A 19,543-nucleotide genomic window follows, 5' to 3' on the forward strand; every position below is an offset into this window, starting at 1 on the left:
CCATAGGCTTCTCTCAATTGCCTCTCAACGTTGCTTCCCCCCACCTGTGCTCTTCTTATTTTCCTGTTGTTCCTTCCCCTCACCTGAGCCTTCCTTGTAGGTTTCCTCCAACCCCTGTCTTGCTCCTTGCACCCTCCCCCCCCCAGTGTTGCTTTCACATCTTGGACTTAGCTTCGGGGGGAAGGTTTGCACCCCCCCCCCTAACAAATGCATCTTTTGATAAATAGTTGGGTACAGGGACATTTAGTCAGGTATAATGGTGACGTGTGTGTCTGATTTCACCAGGAATTTTACACACACAAAAAGGCACACTCACTCCCTCACCTTGTTTGGGAATACTTCAAAAATGCTGGTTATTTCACAAAATAATGTGCTTTCTCTTACTTAGTGGCCCTACCAATCTGCATTGCTCTCCCTTTACTCTACCCCTAACCCTTCTTGGGCGCCTTGCTTGTCGTATAATGTATTTCAACATTATATGCCAGCGTGATTGTTGGTAAAAATGAAGACCCTCCCTCAATCTCACTGACCAATCTACGCCTCTGCCTCCTGCCAACCTCTGTGTTGGTTCCCCTGCCCTCCCCTATATTGTTTCCCTCACAGCCACCCCTCAACTTCTTCTGTCCCAATCTGCCCTGGTCACTTAAAGAATAAAACACGCTATATGTTTTTAAGTTATTTTTTTTGTTACGATCCAACTGTTCTTGGTAACTTAAAAGAAGACAAAAGCGCCTGTGTCCTTTGTAACCATGACGCCTCAAAGGCTGTCTGGTTTTTTTCACCCTAAAATTGTGGCTCTTGTGGGGTCGTTACATTTTATATTGAAGAGGGTGGCTGCATATGTTAGATTGTTCTTCTGAGTGAAGGTCTCAAACACAACAGGGATTTTCCCAAAATCACGCTGTAAAGCAACCACATGGGAACCATTCGCCATAACATGAGGGTGCTAGGGAAACGATGCCTTCACCACCAGAGCACAAAGCCCTTCGACTCCCTTTCTTCGAAGGCTCGCCCACAGGAAAGGGTTTAGGTTCGAGTGTTAGGAAAGTTCCCTAGTTTTTATTTAAAGTAAGAATTGACTTGTAAAGTCTAGTGCTTGAATACCGACAGACGAGGATTAATTCTAGGATGTAAGTGTTCACATGCAGGGGTGTGACCGAGTGGAAGCGATTGTTCCTGGTGGGCAAGAAGAAGAGGGCTCTGCCCTCCAGGATCCGCTGTGATGTGCAGGATGGAGGGCCCCAGGCGTCTTTACTGTCTTCAGTGTGCCCATAACTGTGATCACAATGTGCGGTACTCGCAGCCAAATACACACATCTGTAAATCACACAGACCATCAGATCTGATGGTAGTTTTGTTTAGCTATAAAAACTTTGATCGAGTCGCTCTTGTGCCGATTAATCCTGTTGATAAACCTGTTCACCCACCTTCAACTCAATGCCTTTTTCGAACTGCTGTCCCGTCGTTTAAATTGGGGAACTTTCCCTACTTTTGGGGCTTTAATAAATGTGTTTTCCTTGCCTTTTGTGCATGCCACCCGGACAGTTATTATGCTTGTTGAGTTTTGAGTCCTGCCCGAGGTAAAGTTGATAAAACTTTGGATGCTGGTGTTGTGTGAGCTCCGGCGAAGTCTGCTAAATCTCCAGCCACTGCCCCAGTCCTGCCCTTTCATGTGAGAGCATTTACCCAGATTGCACCGCTTTACAATAGGTCACAGTGTATCCAAGGCTGTTGTTTTAAGCTTTGAACCCGACCTTCCTTTCCTGAAAGGAGTCGCTCTCACTCTATAAGGCATTCCTATCCTCATTAAGTGGATGAAATACTGTTTTCTTTCCTACCCACATGTGCACGTATTACCATAGTGTCACATTTATTTTCTCTGATGCTCATAAAGCATTAAATTGCTCCAGGTACGCCATTAATATTCCCGAGTAGTGAACAGTGACATTTCCTTTCACTGACATTTCCTTTCATTGCAGGATTGACTTGTGTCTGATGCAAAATTCTTTCATTATGGCTGAGCTAAGTCTGCACTCTTCAGTGGTATAGAGTAAAAGCATCTTCCACTATAGTGAGGAGAAATGATTCTGTGGTGAATTTGCCAATGGATCCTGGGTTCTGATCCCTATATTTGCATTGCAGCTGCTCGCCTGCTGTGCATAACTACCAGTACAAACATACCGCAAAGTGTGCAGATTTGCTGCAGAGCGTGGCGCTGAAAGTGCATTTTGCAGTATATGAAGAGAGAGAGGTTTTTTTTCAGTTTGTGTTAGAGGTATCTATCTACAAACCATACTGCAGAAACATTTCACTATAGATTACGATGTGAATATTATATACTTCACACAGCAGGTACTAAAAGGTAGTGCTGAAATATTATTCGCTACAAAACTTAGTGGCCGATGCTCTTTTTTTTTTTTTGCAAATCAGTTGAATTTCCAGGAGTAAGGCACGATAAACCATAGTCTGTCATGGCCACAGTGCTTCGAGACAGAGCGGGCTCACCAGACCCCACCTTCAGTACAGAACACATCTCAAAGCTCCCAGCATTCACTGCAGCTGCAGATCAATAACAGGCCTTGAGTAGACCCCTCGAATGCAGACTTCGGTTGTAAGGTGTCCTAAGATTTCCTGTCTGCTCGATTTTAAACACATCTATTGTGGATGTGCTTTGGGTGTGCGTGCTTGTATGTGAGTTCATCTGCATTAATTTAGCATTATATTAGAAGCAGTCTGCACTATAACACATTAGAGTATTTTGTTCCCAATGTGCGTGGTGTGTAAGTCTTTCCGTGGTACGGTGGGCTGATGGATCAGAACCTGGGCAGGAAATGAGGGTGAGGGAGAGGGGAGGGGAGGGAAATCAGCTGGATCCTACCCTACCCCGGTAAAATATGCTGTATTTGTCTCAATTTAGTTTGCTGACGCCTAGATACATTCAGCAGCTCCAGCACGTAGTCTGCGTTCTGTTCGAAACAGCGGCTTGCAGTGGGTGGGGTGGCTTTCTTATTTTCACATCCAGCCAGGCCCAACAAAAGGCCTCACATAAAGGGCCATCAACTCTTGTTTTGCCGGAGTTCACTCCTGGCTGGGAACTACCTAGAGCCCAACGCCTTTACTCCAATACAATGGCGGGAAACAAAGGCATTCAACTTTTTTTTTTTTTTTTTTTTACTTAACCAGTGTTTATGAAAAACTATGATTTTGAGGCAGGTTTTTGACTTTGTACAGCCCTTGTATGAAAGGATGCCAGCTGTAGCTATATGTATGCATTATTGCACTAATAACCATTTATGACACTTTTGAAATGTATTCTCATTTAATTTATTTCATAGCACTACTCATCCCAGTGGAGGGTGTCCGAATGCTTACCACCACGAATATTATACAGACAATGAATCATTCAAATAAGTAAATAATATTCAGGAAGTGTTACATTAGACAATACGGTGTACAAGGTGTATGCGTCCTATTTCATAAATACTGGTAGGCATTACAAGTTCAGAATGCTTGGTTTGGAGAAACTGTCAGCATTTAAAACATAAAGGAGTGTTTGGGGTTGTCTGCACCAATATAACTTTATTACGGCCCAAACAAACTCCTTGTAGCAATCGTAAAATAAGAAAAACGCTTTATGCACGTTCCTTGCAGTTTTGCATTCAGCTTCTTGATGCTAGTTGGGAGAGGAAGGGAGAGGGGGATGAAGTGAGAGGGGGGTGAAGGGAAAGGGGGATAGAGGGAGAGGGAAAGGGAGATTAGAGGGAAAAGGAGAGGGAGATAGAGGGAGAGGAATGGAGAAAGATATGAATGAATTAGATGACCTCACAGGAAGCGATGTCACACAAACTGACGTCAGTGACATTATGGGAAGAGAGGTCTGGAAATGATAAAGTTAAAATGAATTAAATACAATCTAATACTTATTAGGGTAGGTTCATAGATTCCAAAGGCAGAGGCACTGAACTCTGACATGTCCAAACCTGCTTCCTCTGTCAACTGAAGAAGTCTTTAAGTGGCCCGTGGGATGGCTTCCAGAAGCCTCTACAGCAGGTGTCTCCAAGCTTAAGTAATGTGAGCTACTTATGTTGAATGAAAATCATCATGAGCTATTAATATTGGTGCTGTAATAGTGACCACATCAGACCAGAATACCTTACTGGCTACCCTATGCATGATTACCAACAGTGATCACCTCAGTGCATCAGGCAGGGTTGCTAGCAGTAATGTTAAAAAGGCTTCATTAGTTAGGAATACCTCTACGTAGGGAATACATATCAGCTGCCGTACCCCTGCCCGAAAGTAATGATATAAGTAATAATAAGTCTCACCACATGATGTTTCAGTCCAAAATCAGCTTACAATATATTTCGGATATCCAACCATTTTTCTTCAAACATCAGTTATGAGCTCTGCAAATACACACATTTTTTTGCCTTGTACACACTGATTTGGCATACATAAAACAATTCGACCAAGCAAAAGGTTCTTATTTAGTAGTCAGGGATGCACACAGGAGTGCTACTTACAGGTAGCTGGAGAGCTACCAGTAGCTCACAAGCTACCCGTTGGTGAAGCCTGCTCTACAGTTTCTGATGGATACAACTACCTGTGGATTCCTCACCTAATGAATACTCCCATGGCGCCAGCACTCGACGGAAATCTTCTTCCTAGTCTCTGCACGTCGACGAGGACGTCACTCTAGCCCACGCGACGCCGTCTGACGTCATACAGGCAATAAGAGGTCCTCGAAACGGTTATCTTCGAGGGAGCAACTGTTACTTTTGTGGTTACAGTGTATTTTTGCTGCGTAGTCCTTTTCTGCAGTAATAATGTCGCAGAGAAAGTCGGGTTTCAAGCCTTGTCGAGAGTGTGGGGGCAAGATGTCAGTTACAGATCCTCACTCTGACTGCCTTTGGTGTTTGAGCTCCGACCACGACGTCTCAACTTGCGATTCATGCCAGCACATGAATCCGAAGGCCCTCAAGGAACGTGAGGCTAAGTTGTTTATGGCGAAGTCGAAGAAAGAAAAGCATCACAAGAAGTCTTCTTCGCCAAGGCATCGGCGTCATCGAGACTCCTGGCGCCGTAGAGATTCACGGCGCCGTTCAAGCAAGGAGACTCGTTCCAGGTCGCCTTCGGATCCGCGCCGGAGGACTTGGGAGGTCAGTCCCACGGTCACGCCGCATCCGTCGACGCCGTTGCCCTCTCCGGCGTCACCGACTTCACCTGGGCAGGCGTCGGTGATTGAGGTGATGCAGCCTCTTGTGTTGTCTCCGGCGTCGCAGACGTCGAGGTCGGGGTCGCCTTCGATACAGGCACCCCAGTATCCGGCTTTTCCCACCCCTGGAGCCGATAGTACCGCATTCCTAAATGCGATGTATACCATCTTCCAACAGATGGCTCCGGGGGGTGCTCCGGCTGGTCCTTTGGCCTTTTCATTGGGTGATCCTGCGCCTCTACGGCCGGCACCCTTTATGCCCTTTCTCCCTTTTCGGAACGTGGGCTCGGCGCCGGTGGCCGCTCCGGTGGCTTCAGAGGGATTGGCCCCGGAGATTTCCATCCCGTCGACGTCGGGATTTCGTCCTGTGACTCCGGTGGGTCCATCTGCTCCAAGTTCTCTTCGTCCTGCTCTTTCATCGGCGTCGAAGTTGCCTGTGGCGCCGGACGCGGCGTCGGTTGCTTCTGGGGATCGGCGCCGATCTTCGACTTCGGCAGAGGCCATGTCGACTCCGCGTATCGAGCAGAGGCTACATTCGAGGAGACGGGCTCTTCGTCTATTGGAAGAGCAGGAGTACCAACGAGTCCTGGAGGAAGGAGAACTTGAGGACTCTGGTGATGGACTGCATGGTCTGGATACAGCCAGTGGGCTGGACACTTCCCCTGAGTGGGATCTTTCGTCTCCAGGGGAATATACGGAGGAGGCGGCTTCCTTTCACGCTGTAGTACGGAAGGCAGCTAACTTTCTGGACCTGCCTTTGCCGGTGGCAGAGGCGAAGCAGAATCTTCTAACGGAGGTGCTACATCCGGCCTCTGCTGCAGCAGAGCCTCTCTTGCCGTTTAATGAGGCTTTGCTTGATCCGGTGCTAGAGGTGTGGAAGAGGCCAGTTTCTTCCTCAGCGGTTCATAGGGCTGTGGCCAGGAGGTATCGAGCTGCGCCATCTGACCCTGGCTTTCTTTCTAGACACCCTACACCGGAGAGCTTGGTCGTGCAAGCCTCCTGTTCATCAAAATCAGCGCCTGGATCTTTCCCGACGGTGCCTGGAGACAGGGACTCGAAAAAGCTGGATGCGCAGTCCAAGAAATTTTTTTCATCCTGCAGTCTGGCGTTGAAGGCCACCAACGCAACTTGCATTCTGGGGAGATACATCCATGCTCTTATGGATGACATTTCGTCATCATTTACGGAGCTTCCCCAGTGTCTTTTGGATGTTGTTTCGGACGCCCAGGCTGCCGCGACCCACATTATTCAGTCTGGGCTGGACACGACCGACTCGGTGGCTAGGGCAATGGGCACGGCTGTGGTGGCAAGGAGACAGGCCTGGCTCCGTAATTCGGGGTTTTCTGCGGATGTGCAGTCAACCCTATTGGACCTCCCGTTTGATGGGGACAAACTGTTTGGGGCCAAGGCAGATTCGGCCTTGGAGCGATTTAAGGAGAGCAGGGCCACAGCCAAATCGTTGGGGCTCCAAGCTCCTTCTTCCTCTGCCTCTTCCAGATTTTTCAGGAGGTTTTGTGGATTTGGGCGTGGCTCTTCCTCCTCTTCCTTTCGGGGGAGATTCCAGCAACCTGCCTCTTCCCATCCCTATAGATCTTTTAGAGGGAGAGGTAGGGCCCGCACCAGAGGAGCCTCTCAGCAGCACTCTGCCTCTTCCTCGTCCTCTGGAGGGGTGCAGCACGGAAAGCAGCCTTAGGCTTCCACCATTTCCCACTCACTCCTCTCCTGTAGGGGGAAGATTACGGCATTTTCTCCGCAAGTGGAAGACTATTACAACGGACACTTGGGTTCTCAGTATTGTGGGAAAAGGCTACACCCTTCCCTTTCGGGAGTTCCTGCCCCCCATCCCGCCTCGCCCATCTTATTGTTCAGAAGAACACCTCCTGTTGCTAGAACAGGAGGTACCAGTCCTCCTTTCAAAGGGCGCGGTGGAGTTGGTCCCAGAGCAGGAAAGGGGTTGAGGTTGTTACTCAAAGTATTTCCTGATTCCCAAGAAGGATGGTCGGTTGAGACCAATCCTGGATCTGAGGATCTTGAATTGGTTCCTCAAACAGGAAAAGTTCAAGATGCTGACCCTAGCTCAGGTGCTTTTGGCGTTGAACAAGGAAGATTGGATGGTGTCTGTCGACTTGCAGGATGCTTACTTTCATATCCCGATACTCAAGTCACACAGGAAGTATCTCCGGTTTGTGGTAGGATCGCAGCACTATCAGTTTGCGGTCCTTCCGTTTGGTCTTACTTCAGCACCTCGAGTCTTCACGAAGGTGATGTCGGTGGTTGCGGCAGAGCTCAGAAGGAAGGGGATAGCAGTATTTCCTTACTTGGACGACTGGTTGATCAAAGCCAAGTCTCCGGAGCTTGTGTCGCATCATCTGCAGTCAACGACTCAGTTGTTGTTCAACCTGGGCTTTTCGGTGAACGAGCCCAAATCTCACCTGGAGCCCTCTCAGCGCCTCCTGTTCATAGGGGCAGTACTGGATACAACATTGAGTCGAGCCTTTCCTCCGCCTCAGCGGATTCAAGATATTCAGGAATTGGTTCCAATGTTTCGAAGTGGAGCGGTAGTTCCAGTCCTCAAGGTCCTTCGTCTGCTCTGTCTGTTTGCCTCCTGCATTCTGTTGGTCACGCATGCTCGCTGGCACATGAGGGCTCTTCAGTGGTGCCTCCGAAGGCAGTGGTCTCAACACAAAGGAGATCTAGAAGGTGCTGTCAAGATCTCCAGAGATGCTGCTGTGGACTTGAAGTGGTGGATTGCGAGCAACAATCTTTCACAAGGAAAGCAGTTCGCACAGTCGCCACCAGTGGCAACGGTCATAACGGATGCTTCCACTCTAGGGTGGGGAGCTCATCTGGGGGATCTGGAGATCAAAGGCCTTTGGTCTCCAGAGGAACAGATGTTTCATATCAATCTGTTAGAGTTACGGGCTGTACGTCTGGCTCTCAAGGCCTTCCTCCCTTCCCTTCGTGGTCAGTCGGTACAGGTCCTGACGGACAATACTACCACGATGTGGTACATAAACAAACAGGGAGGAGTAGGGTCGTACCTTCTCTGCAGAGAAGCTCTTCGACTATGGTCCTGGGCAAAGGACCATCAGATTTGCTTGGTAGCAAATCATCTGGCCGGGGTCTTGAATGTACGTGCGGACAGTCTCAGTCGCCAATTCTCGGCAGACCACGAGTGGCGTCTCCATCCAGATCAAGCCCGTTTGATCTTCCAAAGGTGGGGGTTTCCTCTGGTAGATCTGTTTGCCACTCTGGAGAACGCGCATTGTCCATTATTCTGCAGCCTCCAGTATCCGATGCAGGGAGCGTTGGGGGACTCGTTTCAAATAACCTGGTGCGGCCAGTTGCTTTACGCGTTTCCTCCCATACCCTTGATTCCTTGAGTATTGAGGAAGATTCGCCAAGACCGGGCCCAAGTCATCTTAATAGCTCCGGATTGGCCAAGGAGGGTGTGGTACTCCGACCTTCTCCAACTCTCAATGTGCCCTCCGCTCCGTCTCCCTTTCAGGGCAGACCTCCTCTCGCAGTCGCAGGGGCAGGTTTTACACCCCAACCTCCAGAGTCTGCACCTACATGCCTGGAGATTGAACGGGGCAACCTGAGTTCCTTCTCTCTCCCGCCTGATGTAGTGGATGTTATATTAGCGGCCAGGCGACACTCCACTAAATCTATCTACGCTAATAGGTGGTCTAAATTTGTTGCGTGGTGTGGAGAGAGTCAGATTGATCCCTTACATGCTCATCTATCGGACGTTTTGTCTTTTGCTCTGTCTCTAGCGCAGAAAGGTTGTGCAGTGTCTACCATTAAGGGTTATTTGTCGGCCTTGTCAGCCTTCATTTGTCTTCCAGACCAACCATCGTTATTTAAATCCCCTATTGTTATCAGATTCTTGAAAGGTCTTCTAAATAAATATCCTCCAAAACCATTCATTATCCGCAATGGGATTTGTCCTTGTTCCTGACTTTCCTTATGGGGTCCCCTTTTGAGCCTATGCATTCTTGCCCCTTAAGGTATTTGGTTATAAAAACAGTTTTCCTGGTAGCTATAACATCTGCAAGGAGAGTGAGTGAGTTGCAGGCCTTATCGGTAAAGCCCCCTTATACAACTTTTTATGGGGATAAGGTGGTGTTGAGGACCAAGGCTGCTTTCCTCCCGAAGGTTGTTTCACCGTTCCATTTGGCTCAGACAATTACTTTGTCCACGTTCTATCCTCCGCCTCATCCTTCTAAAGAGGAAGAAAGACTGCACCATCTGAACCCAAAGAGGGCGTTGAGCTTCTTTATTGATAGAACAAAGGATTTCAGGCTGGAGGATCAGCTGTTCATCGGGTACGTGGGCAAGAGGAGAGGAAAGGCAGTCCACAAGAGAACACTCTCCAGGTGGGTTTTTCTTTGCATTAAAATCTCTTACTCTTTGGCAAAGAAGGATCCTCCTGAGGGCATTAGAGCTCATTCCACCAGAGCTAAGTCGGCCACTTCGGCCTTGGCCAGAGGTGTTCCTGTGGTCGACATCTGCAAGGCCGCAACTTGGTCGTCCCTTCACACTTTTGCGAAACATTACTGTTTGGACTCTGAGGTCAGAAGGGACGGTCGGTGCTGCAGGATTTCTTGGTTTGACCATTTAGGCACCCGCCACCGGGCGTGGTACTGCTTTGGGACTCTATTCATTAGGTGAGGAATCCACAGGTAGTTGTATCCATCAGAAGAACGAGTTACTTACCTTCGGTAACGACTTTTCTGGTGGATACATTAGCTACCTGTGGATTCCTCACGGTCCCACCCGCCTCCCCGTTGCCTTTCTGGTCTTACCAAGTAATCCTTGAGTGCACTCCTCTTGGTCTTCAAGGTTGCAATAGATGTTGTATATATGGATACTTGTGTATATTTATCTGTGTATATATATATATATATATATGTATATATCTTTGTGTATATACATGATTTGCATATATTTGTTCGTTTTTGAAAAAAAAAAAAAAAGAGTTATATTAAATTTACAGCTATTCATTGCAATATTGTGTATTTTACAAGGTTATGGGATGTTGCATTGCTCTTTCATTGCATTGGGTTGTTGTTCTCATGCACGTAAAAAATGTTGGTACTGACGTCGGCACGTCGTCGAGGACCTCTTATTGCCTGTATGACGTCAGACGGCGTTGTGTGGGCTAGAGTGACGTCCTCGTCGACGTGCAGAGACTAGGAAGAAGATTTCCGTTGAGTGCTGGCGCCATGGGAGTATTCATTAGGTGAGGAATCCACAGGTAGCTAATGTATCCACCAGAAAAGTCGTTATCGAAGGTAAGTAACTCGTTCTTCTAGGCTCTGAGTAGAAGCAACCAGGGTTGTAGAGAATGTGCACGCCAGTATTTTTCTCAGGATGTCTGCTCACACTGAGAGTTATGCACTAATCTTCACCACTGGGGTGTGCCCGCTATTAAATGTGTTGTCCTTGGCTGGAATGAATGCTACCTAGGTAGTTTGTATCCTGAGCTGTGTGAACTGGCCTTTGTGCATGGGTTTGTATGTGTGGGTAGTTTGTATGCTGAGCTATTGTATGACCTGTCGTTTGTGCTTTGAATGTGTGTAACTGTTGTAGTTCAGTGTTCATAGACTAGCTGAGACACAGCGAATGCTTTCACCATAAGTAGTGCCTAAAAGAAAAGGTTTTTTCAAAAAGGGTAAAACTGATGGTTGAGAGAAGTATTTGTATTGTTACTATATAAATGCACAGCAGTTCTGCTGAGGAGTGTTGTTGCTGCCTAGCTTCAGGAAGAAATCAACTGGTTTTGTTGTGTTTAGGTCTGGCTGGAGGACATTTGTTGGCTGTCCTATTGATACCAATTCTTTAAAATATACATAGAGTGGACTACCACGATAACTATATCTTTCTCACATCATGCTATTGGCTCTTTGGTATATCGTTCCACGCCTCTTTTGCAGTGCTTACATTGCAATCCATTTGGGAACTATTTCGAATCCCAGAAGTACACTGAATCATTACTCTTTAAATGTATTATGTCATAGAAGCACTATAAATACAGAGATCAATCATGTTTTTAACAATGCAGCAGGCTTTTAAAAAAAATGTTTTACTCTGGATCAAAAATACCAGACAGACCTTTTGGCTTTACCAGTGTTTGTTAGGTTCAGCTTTACATCATAGGATAGAGATAATGGACTGAAATATGAGAGGGGAATGTAGTGGCATGCTTGAGGAGTGGAACTTAGTCAGTGCATCTTCTAATCTTCAGTATATGCAGTCTTCGTCAGTGGTACTGATGGAAAGAAATCGCATTCGGTTAATAAAACATTTAAGCAAGCAGATTGTATCACAGGTACACGGATTTCAGTTCCACTGTTAGGTCAATGATTGGTGTTCACCTTTTAACTGCACCTAACTGCCCATTACAGAGATTGATTGCAACTTGCAAGTTACCCCGAAAGCTGCTGCTGAAATGCATACTTTAAGTTTCAAAGACCAGAAGATTAAAACAAATGTAAAACATTGGTTTTTGGTGTAAGAAGCTGAAAATGTCATGCCAAAACGAACCAATGTTTGAAAAGGAAACCTAAATTAATTTAAATTGTAAACACTAATTGTTTTGATGTACAAAACACCTTTTGGCACAGTTAATGAATTCAAGCTGCAGTGTGCAGTAGGTTTGCCATATCGCTGCCCACAGGCCAAGTACCATGTTAGTATTTCTTGATTTTAATATTCAAAAGCTGCGCCACATTGCTGGAATTGCAGCTTGTTTACGCCATTTAGTTTAGTTGGACTGACACGCGAAGGAATGTTTTCAAAATGAAAGACCAGGTTTGGATACATATGATATACCAAAGGGGCCAAGATTTGAATGGGCACATACGCTACAAAGAACGCAGTGAATAGTGGTACCCGAAGGCTGAAGTATAAATTTTCACAGTAGAAGTAATAATAGTGGACACTGTGCAGCAACTAAATGCTCTTAGCTTATTTTTTTAGGGTTGAGCCTGCGTCGCTTGCGCATGTGTTTCGCTTGCAAGACGCTGTAGGAGTTAGAAAAGGACTCAGAGCCCCGTCCATGTCACGTCAGTGTCTTTCATTGGTTTCTTGGCTTGCCTGTTAAAATCTGCTTGCTTTCATTAGTGGAAGGCACGCATATGTCATGTCTTTTCCGATTGTTAGCCCTCCTCGAGCACAGCGACCGAGTACTGAAAACATGCGAGGCTCGCTGTTTCACGTCAGATTTGTGGACTACTTTTTATCTTTTGTTTGCAGCGCGATCTCGCTTGGCAGAAGTCGAGCGCTTTGCATAACATCGACCTTGTTACATAGTTAATTGCACTTTTGCCGGATTCACAGACAGTTGCACTTTTGCCGATGGGTTTCACTGCGAGTGAACTGTAGCAGTGCGATCGCGCTGTTTTTTTCCATTCAATGTGGCAAGAAAAATCCGGTTGGGAGTTTACAACTACTAATAGCTGTAACTTGGAGAAATGCGAGACCCTATTGCATAGCAATGCTTGTTTTTTTTAAGTTATCCTCAGTAAAAACAAAATTGTACTGAAGAGCCCCAGTGAAATTGCGCCGTTATAGAGTTCATTTACTTGTTTCAAAAATTGCTGAGATGCCCCTTCAAAATGTGCGTGCTGTGCTGAAAAGTGCAACCAGTTTCACTGAAAATTGATGCCTGCGCTGGGATCCCACCAGTATCTGTTATTAAAAATACACTTACTAAGTCCAGAGAGCATATAATATAGCATTGAGTGGAGTATTGACATCTCCCACCTCGTTGACGTGTGGGACAGATATTTTAGGAGGTTGGTTAGTGGGTGAAGTGGTTTTGAATGTACAATTAGGACTTTTGGTGTTAGATCTGGCCCGTATGATGGCACCACTCCATGTTCTCCAAATGAAAAGAACATCAAAACATATTTTGAAACATTTTGTGGTTTTGGAACATTTTGTGGTTGACTTTTTCTGGTAACATGAAGATTGTGAAATTATGCTGTAGTCTAATAGGCAGAAACTTGAGTTGAGAAAGGCACTGGACGTTTTTTGTGCTCCATTAACAACACAATTTCAATCATATAATTAATTTTAAAATGTAGGGGTAGAGCAGCACATTAACTACCTTGGCTGATGTGTTTCAGCATGTTAAGTTCATCAGTGTAATATGCTGGACAAGCTCTGAGAGAAATAATAATCTATAGAGTTTATCCGAAATCACTTTGCCAGTGCATGTTCTCATTGGTCATAGCATCAAAGCCAACTAGTCTGCAAGTAAGCTCAAGAGTTCACAAATGCTGTTTACATTCATTGTTTGCACAAATGTAGTTTATCACATTGTCTGGCTATTATAAAAATAGATTTCTACCTAGAATGAATACAGGAGATAAAGAAGTGAGGGAGAAAAGCAGTCCGACTGTACTTTTCGGACGCAAAATAGTTCGAACAGCCAACAGCATGAGGTGAAAGAGTAACACTACGCTGGCATCAGCCAAAGCCCACTCTATGTATGTATTAAACAGTTGCTAACAGTAGGTCGAGCAGGCAGCTACTCTCACGCCAGGCCTAAAAATGGGGTAAGGGAAGGGTTGTATCCGGTAAAATGTGTGGTATAAAAGGTGTATCCACGCCCCCGCTTAGCTGCTGATGAGCAGGAGGAAACACGGGGCTCGCATTGCCACATTTTGCTAGTGGCTGTCTAGCACCGCGTATTGATTTTAAGGTGATGTAGATGAGGCACCAGGCTTGCTTCCACAGAAACCCATCACGCTTTTTCAAGACCGAAGAGATCCTCCACATCCTTTCACTTGCCAGCGTTTCAAACCAGGAAGGCGCTGTTGTGGCGGAACGCACCCCTTTTCCATTAGGACCACCGAAAGGGAAAGTTCTTGTAGGAAGGTTGTGAAAATACTTTTGTATTCCGAAATAATATCCTTTATGATAACTGGTTCCAACATGCTCTCAAACTTTACTCTGTAAGACTCTGAGGCTGTGTACTTTGTGATGTAAAAAATTAAATTGTACCTGCAAGTCCTTTCATTGAGCACTTGACCCTGGAATCCAGCCACACACTTGCTGATATGCAAATTGTTCCTAGGATCCTACCCTTTTTTAGCTGAGGATATCAAGAAAAAGCTCAAAATTCCAAGATTCCCTGGTTCTGATTGACATACTCGGTGGATGTCCTGACAATATGGCATTACATTGTTTGAATACCTCTGCTTTGGAGGTAGTGCCCCCTTTCAGCCACTGATGTGCGCGTGCACAGGCTAAAGGTGCGTATTAATTTCCTGAAATAAATCCGTCTGATGACCTGCATGGGACGAGTGGAGTACAAGAGAACCGCAGATTGCTGTTGGAAGTTAAATTCCTTCAAGAGCCTGTGAGAATAATTGTGTATATGCCCTGTGGTTTGCTTGTGACAACAAGACTGGTTTGCCTTAATGTACTGATTCGAAGCGTAAATTCACCAAAATGCCAGGGGTAGCGGAAGTGACATCACACGCCCTTTGACCTTCAGTTTCACTCACAAAGTGGTTACATATACACACACCTTCAATCTTACGCACTCTCTATCTCTTTCGTGTGTAAACACACACCCGCAAGCACACACACACACACAACATACACTTTAAAACATTGTTTTACTTCCCTCGACTACCAGGGAGGGTTGTATGCCAGCTAATTGTACTCCTTTCTTATTACACTAATAGCGAGTAATGAAACCGTATTCACTATTAGTGTAATAACACAGGAAAACCAAGAGTCGAGCCCCCACCGACCTCCATAAGGGCGAGCTGCCAATGTTCCTGGCAGTGGTTTTGCCACCTCTAAGGCCAGGGGTCGCAAAAGCAGTGTTGTGGGGGTCGCAAGGGATAAGTCAGTGGTCGCAGCTGCAACCCCTAAATGACCACAAGGAGGCGGTGCACTATGCAAGGCCCGAGCTTGACGCTAGTTTTTCTTCCATCTTCGTTTGCGTTGGCTATCTTGAAATGTCCCGGGGGCTTTTGTTCAGTTCACAGAAAGTATTTGAATCGTTGCTGCCGAAAGCCTTACTGCGAAACCTCACAGGAAAGTTTGTTTCTCGAGTCCTGACCTTATTCTTGTGTTAAAAAGCGCTCGTTTTAGGGCGGGCGTGGAGAGGAAACCGCTCGTCGTGTTATTTGCCCGACTGCTGATTGAGACAGAAAAAACATGGCCGCGCGCCTGCTGGAGGTTTCTTCCGTCTTCAGAAGGCATCATTTCGGCTGGCATTTGGGCTGCGGACCCTTTCTGAAATTACTAGTTATGAAAATTGTTTTCTTTTTATTGTGACCCTTCTTCCGACCCCCAGCCGCCCGTGGCTAATGGAGGTGGGCGTCCTTCGTCCGCTTGCGTCCGCTGCCATGGCAACAGAGCGGGCAGCGGCGAGACAAATCTACGCAGGATATGTTTATCAGCACTATTGGAGTATTCCAGGCTTACGCACAGCCTCTTCTCCGGTCATGTTTGGGGATTTTTGTAAATGCATTGCTAACAACTGTAGGTAGGCGTACTTGTCAGAGTCCTTTCTGTAGCGCAAGTCCACCTGCGTGCATTGTTTACTCTGATTAATACGTTTTCTTAACTGTGTAATATTTAACTTCCCTTTTTTCTTATCATTCACTTTAGATCATTGGCGATTACTACCACTTCCATCATCGTGCTGTCGTGAAGCGGGCATTATCACCTCACAGGACACACAATCTCAGGCTGGAGAGGGAGCCACGGGTGAGTGCAGCTGCTGAATGACCAACATTGGCCTTTTCTACTGTCCCCGCCCTAAAGCAGACTCTTGGCACTGCTTCTGTTTGGTGCACCGCAGAAGATGTGACCAACCCTACTCACTTCTTCTCACATGGGCCTGGCATGTTTACTGCGCCGTGGGTGCTACGAGTGACTCGCGCCTCACCTCAGTAGTGTTTTGAGCAAGATTATGGGCCTGCTGTATCACATGCTTTTCCCATTCTCTGCCTAACGGAATGGAAGACGTGTTTGTATTAATTGGCCTATGTTTTTAATTCTACATACCCTTTTCTTCTAAAACGCAAGCACAAACAGTAGCACTTAGCACTTCATTTGTTAAGAAACTAGTTAATGGGCCCAACGTTTTTCTCACAAGCCCGCCACCAGGGCCACTGAATCTCTATTTCACCTTATGCCTCTTTCTTCCACCACCTCATCTTCCTTTCTTTTATCTTCATTCTTACATGTTCATTTTCATCCCTGTTCTCGTGTTTGGGACTGTTCTCCTATATTGCTCTGGCTGCTTCTTTCTGCATCTTTCTGCATCTCTGTTTTGCTTTAGGTAAAGCTCTAATGATGGAAAAATAAGCACCCCTATACAAAAATCGATGTGGCACCCACCACTGACCCAAATTAAGAACTGTGTGCTTAATTTTGTTCTTGGGTTTCCCAGAATTCTTTGTGGGGATGACTCAGACAGCACTGTGTGGTAACGGGGTTGTACTTCCCTTTCGTAAATATGGTTACGAACATCACACGTTGTATTTACATGTTACAAATATAATCCAACTTGCTGCACCACTTCCATATCTGAAAATCCTCACATTTCTTGGTTACATCACTGTATTCTAGTACTCTATAAATGCTTCTGTAGCATTAACCCGTCACATGAATAAATCTGTCTTTAATCTCCAGCTGTGCAAGTTGGTCCAGTTCCGCCCTTTTGCGTTACACGCTGAACATTTGGTAGTGTACATAGTTGAACTGTAGTAGATCAATGAATTCAAGCATGCAAGACACTTCCTTTAGAATAAACCAGAAAAAGCAATCTGCCAAGTTGGCCAAGGTTGGTGTTTACTGTCCTCCACCGCTACCTCGTGTATACTGGTACCTTGTCCTATACCCTTCCTTCCCCTTTTCTTACCTCTTTGTCCTTAGAAGCATTCAAGAGACATTAGCTCTTGTGTGCAAGGATTTCATATCCAGGTTGGCTTGTGCTCTGCTTCTTTCTGGGTTACTTCATATGTTCTTGTCTTATCTTTCGCATTGATTTTTTTTTTTCTCCAGTGCGATTGATGCATCCCTTTCCTGGAGTCAACATGTTATCTTTAAAATTCATACACCTTTCTTTGATGCCCTACATTCAATGTTATCCCTTCTGATGTGTGGGTACCCAGAGTATCATGACTCTCTCAGATGTTCATCTGCTGTATCCACTAATGCTTTAAACTCCCATATCATACATTGACTCGTGTTGTGGATTTAGGGGCATATTTACAGGGATTAATGCATCGCTGCGTTGCAGCAGCGATGTATCAAAAGTTCTTGAGCTGCATCAAGACAGGTTACAATGCTATGGATGTGTCGTATTTACAGTATGAGGCACCATGACTTGAGGTCCCAAGGATGTGTCAGAAATTCTGATGCATCAGTGGGACGGCTGCCGCAACGCATTAGTCCCAAAAGTGACGTATTGCTAAAGTTGGCCTTATGACCAGTGCAATTTCAGCAATGCGTCAAAGAGGTGATGCGTCATTTCTGACACAAGTAGCCTAATGTGTGGGGACCAATATACTCTGCTGTAAAATGGTGGAATAGTCACCTTGTACACAATAACATTGGTCCTGGGTGTAATGCAGACAATTATGAAGTATGGCTGTGTGTCACATTTCACAGGTCATAGTCTACTTGTGTGTTTATAGAGGCCTAAGTATGTGTGACCTAGTTTGTGACACTTGTATGTGAGTGGATACAAGTATAAATTGTAAGGCAATGTGGCAATTCGTGTGTGCAAGTCAGAACGGTCTGGCACCGGCATGTAGGTACTCTCCCCGGTATTCCCTTTGGAGTGAGTGTGACTACAAGGGAAAACCCCACCCCCGGCTTTACCCAGACCAGAGGCCATTCGCCCCTAACTCCGGGACCTACCATACCATGAACCACCTGTTCAGGTAGGCTTTTTAGAATTCACTTCTGATCACCTCACTTAGTATTAGTGCTCCGGGATCCTAGACTCTGACGAATGTCCCTGACCTACCAGCACTTCGAGAGGGCAGAAACATGTTGGTCATACATATTCCTTTTTAAGACTCCAAGAGACATTATCCTCTAGTGAGCCTCCTTCCCCGTTCTTAACCTTACAACATGCACCCCCATTAAAGTTTAACTAATAGAGATTGGTGACATGTATGGTAATTTTTTTTCCACCTTATCTGGATCCCTGTAATTTATCCAGCCAGTTTAATTTCAGCACTCCCTCTTGTTCTTTTAACTAAGAGGTTGAGTCCGCCCAAGTAGTACCATCTTACTTGGGTGGGGCTAGGTGGTCAAATGATGAAGCAAGACACTATTATGTGTGTGAGACCACCTAGTCCGTAAGGGGACTCCCCTCCCCCCCCCTCCTCTTATTTCAACACAGCCTTGCTATATGCAATTCGTGTGTTACCTACCTTTTGTGTGTACTTACCTATTGTGCTTTGAAGTACGCTTGGCTGGACTTGGGAACTAATTTCTACTTGGATATGTGACAATCCTGGCCTTTCCTTTATATGGAGTACACATCGTCACATTGCCTGGATGATGATGATATCATAGATGCCATGTCCTAGATTGGTCAAGGATTCCTACAACATGATTATCACATGTGTAGACCTATTACTACTTGAGGGAATATTATTTAATAACTTATTCCTGTGTATAAAGTGCCTTCAGCTGGTCAGATTCCTATTGAAAAGCCACTGTGTCATTTCCCACGCCTGGGTTGAAGAAGCGTAGGATTTTTGACATGTTCCATTTAGTGTGACGCATCTCAAAGATGCTTCACACATGGGTAAATATTACTGTGTCAGTTCGAAGTGGGTTTTTACGATAGAACTCCTACCCTGCATACATTATAAACTCTGTGGCACAGCGGGTTCCAGCACAGGTATTTTTTGACACATGCCATCAAAAACTGACGCATTGGGCCTAATGCATCATTTTGTAAATATTGAGGAGAGAATGCGCTGCTGTTGCCCCAAATAAATTATGCAGCAGTGGCACAAGCTCCTTGTAAATATGCCCCTTTGGTTTTTTGGACCTGCTTATTGTAGTTCAGTCAGTAAGTGGTCACAGAATTTGGGCTTGCTGTCTCCTCATGCTTCTATTTGCTGAAGGCTCTAACTCCCCCTGCTGCTTTTCATTGTTCTCATTTTCTAAAACTCCTTATCCAGTAGGACATTTTCATAGGTATACTGACATGTTCTATCCGACAATGTAGCTAGACACTCCACTCTGCAGTCTTTCCGAATTGTAAAAAGATCTTCTTTTTTTCCCCAGAAAGGGCATTCTCCTCTTCTCTATGTAGGCTTT

General features: G+C 45.7%; 1 protein-coding gene across 1 annotated transcript in view; it reads left to right on the plus strand.

Annotated features, from left to right (window-relative positions):
- The window catches only part of FURIN (furin, paired basic amino acid cleaving enzyme), a 292,604-nt gene that overhangs the window by 126,996 nt on the left and 146,065 nt on the right, over positions 1 to 19,543 (plus strand). Inside the window, exon 3 of the mRNA XM_069222641.1 lies at positions 15,860 to 15,958. Coding sequence (XP_069078742.1) covers positions 15,860 to 15,958 — 99 coding nt within the window. The remainder of the gene's footprint in view (positions 1 to 15,859; positions 15,959 to 19,543) is intronic.

This window comes from Pleurodeles waltl, chromosome 3_1 (genome assembly GCF_031143425.1).
Source record: "Pleurodeles waltl isolate 20211129_DDA chromosome 3_1, aPleWal1.hap1.20221129, whole genome shotgun sequence".
Lineage (NCBI taxonomy): Eukaryota > Metazoa > Chordata > Amphibia > Caudata > Salamandridae > Pleurodeles > Pleurodeles waltl.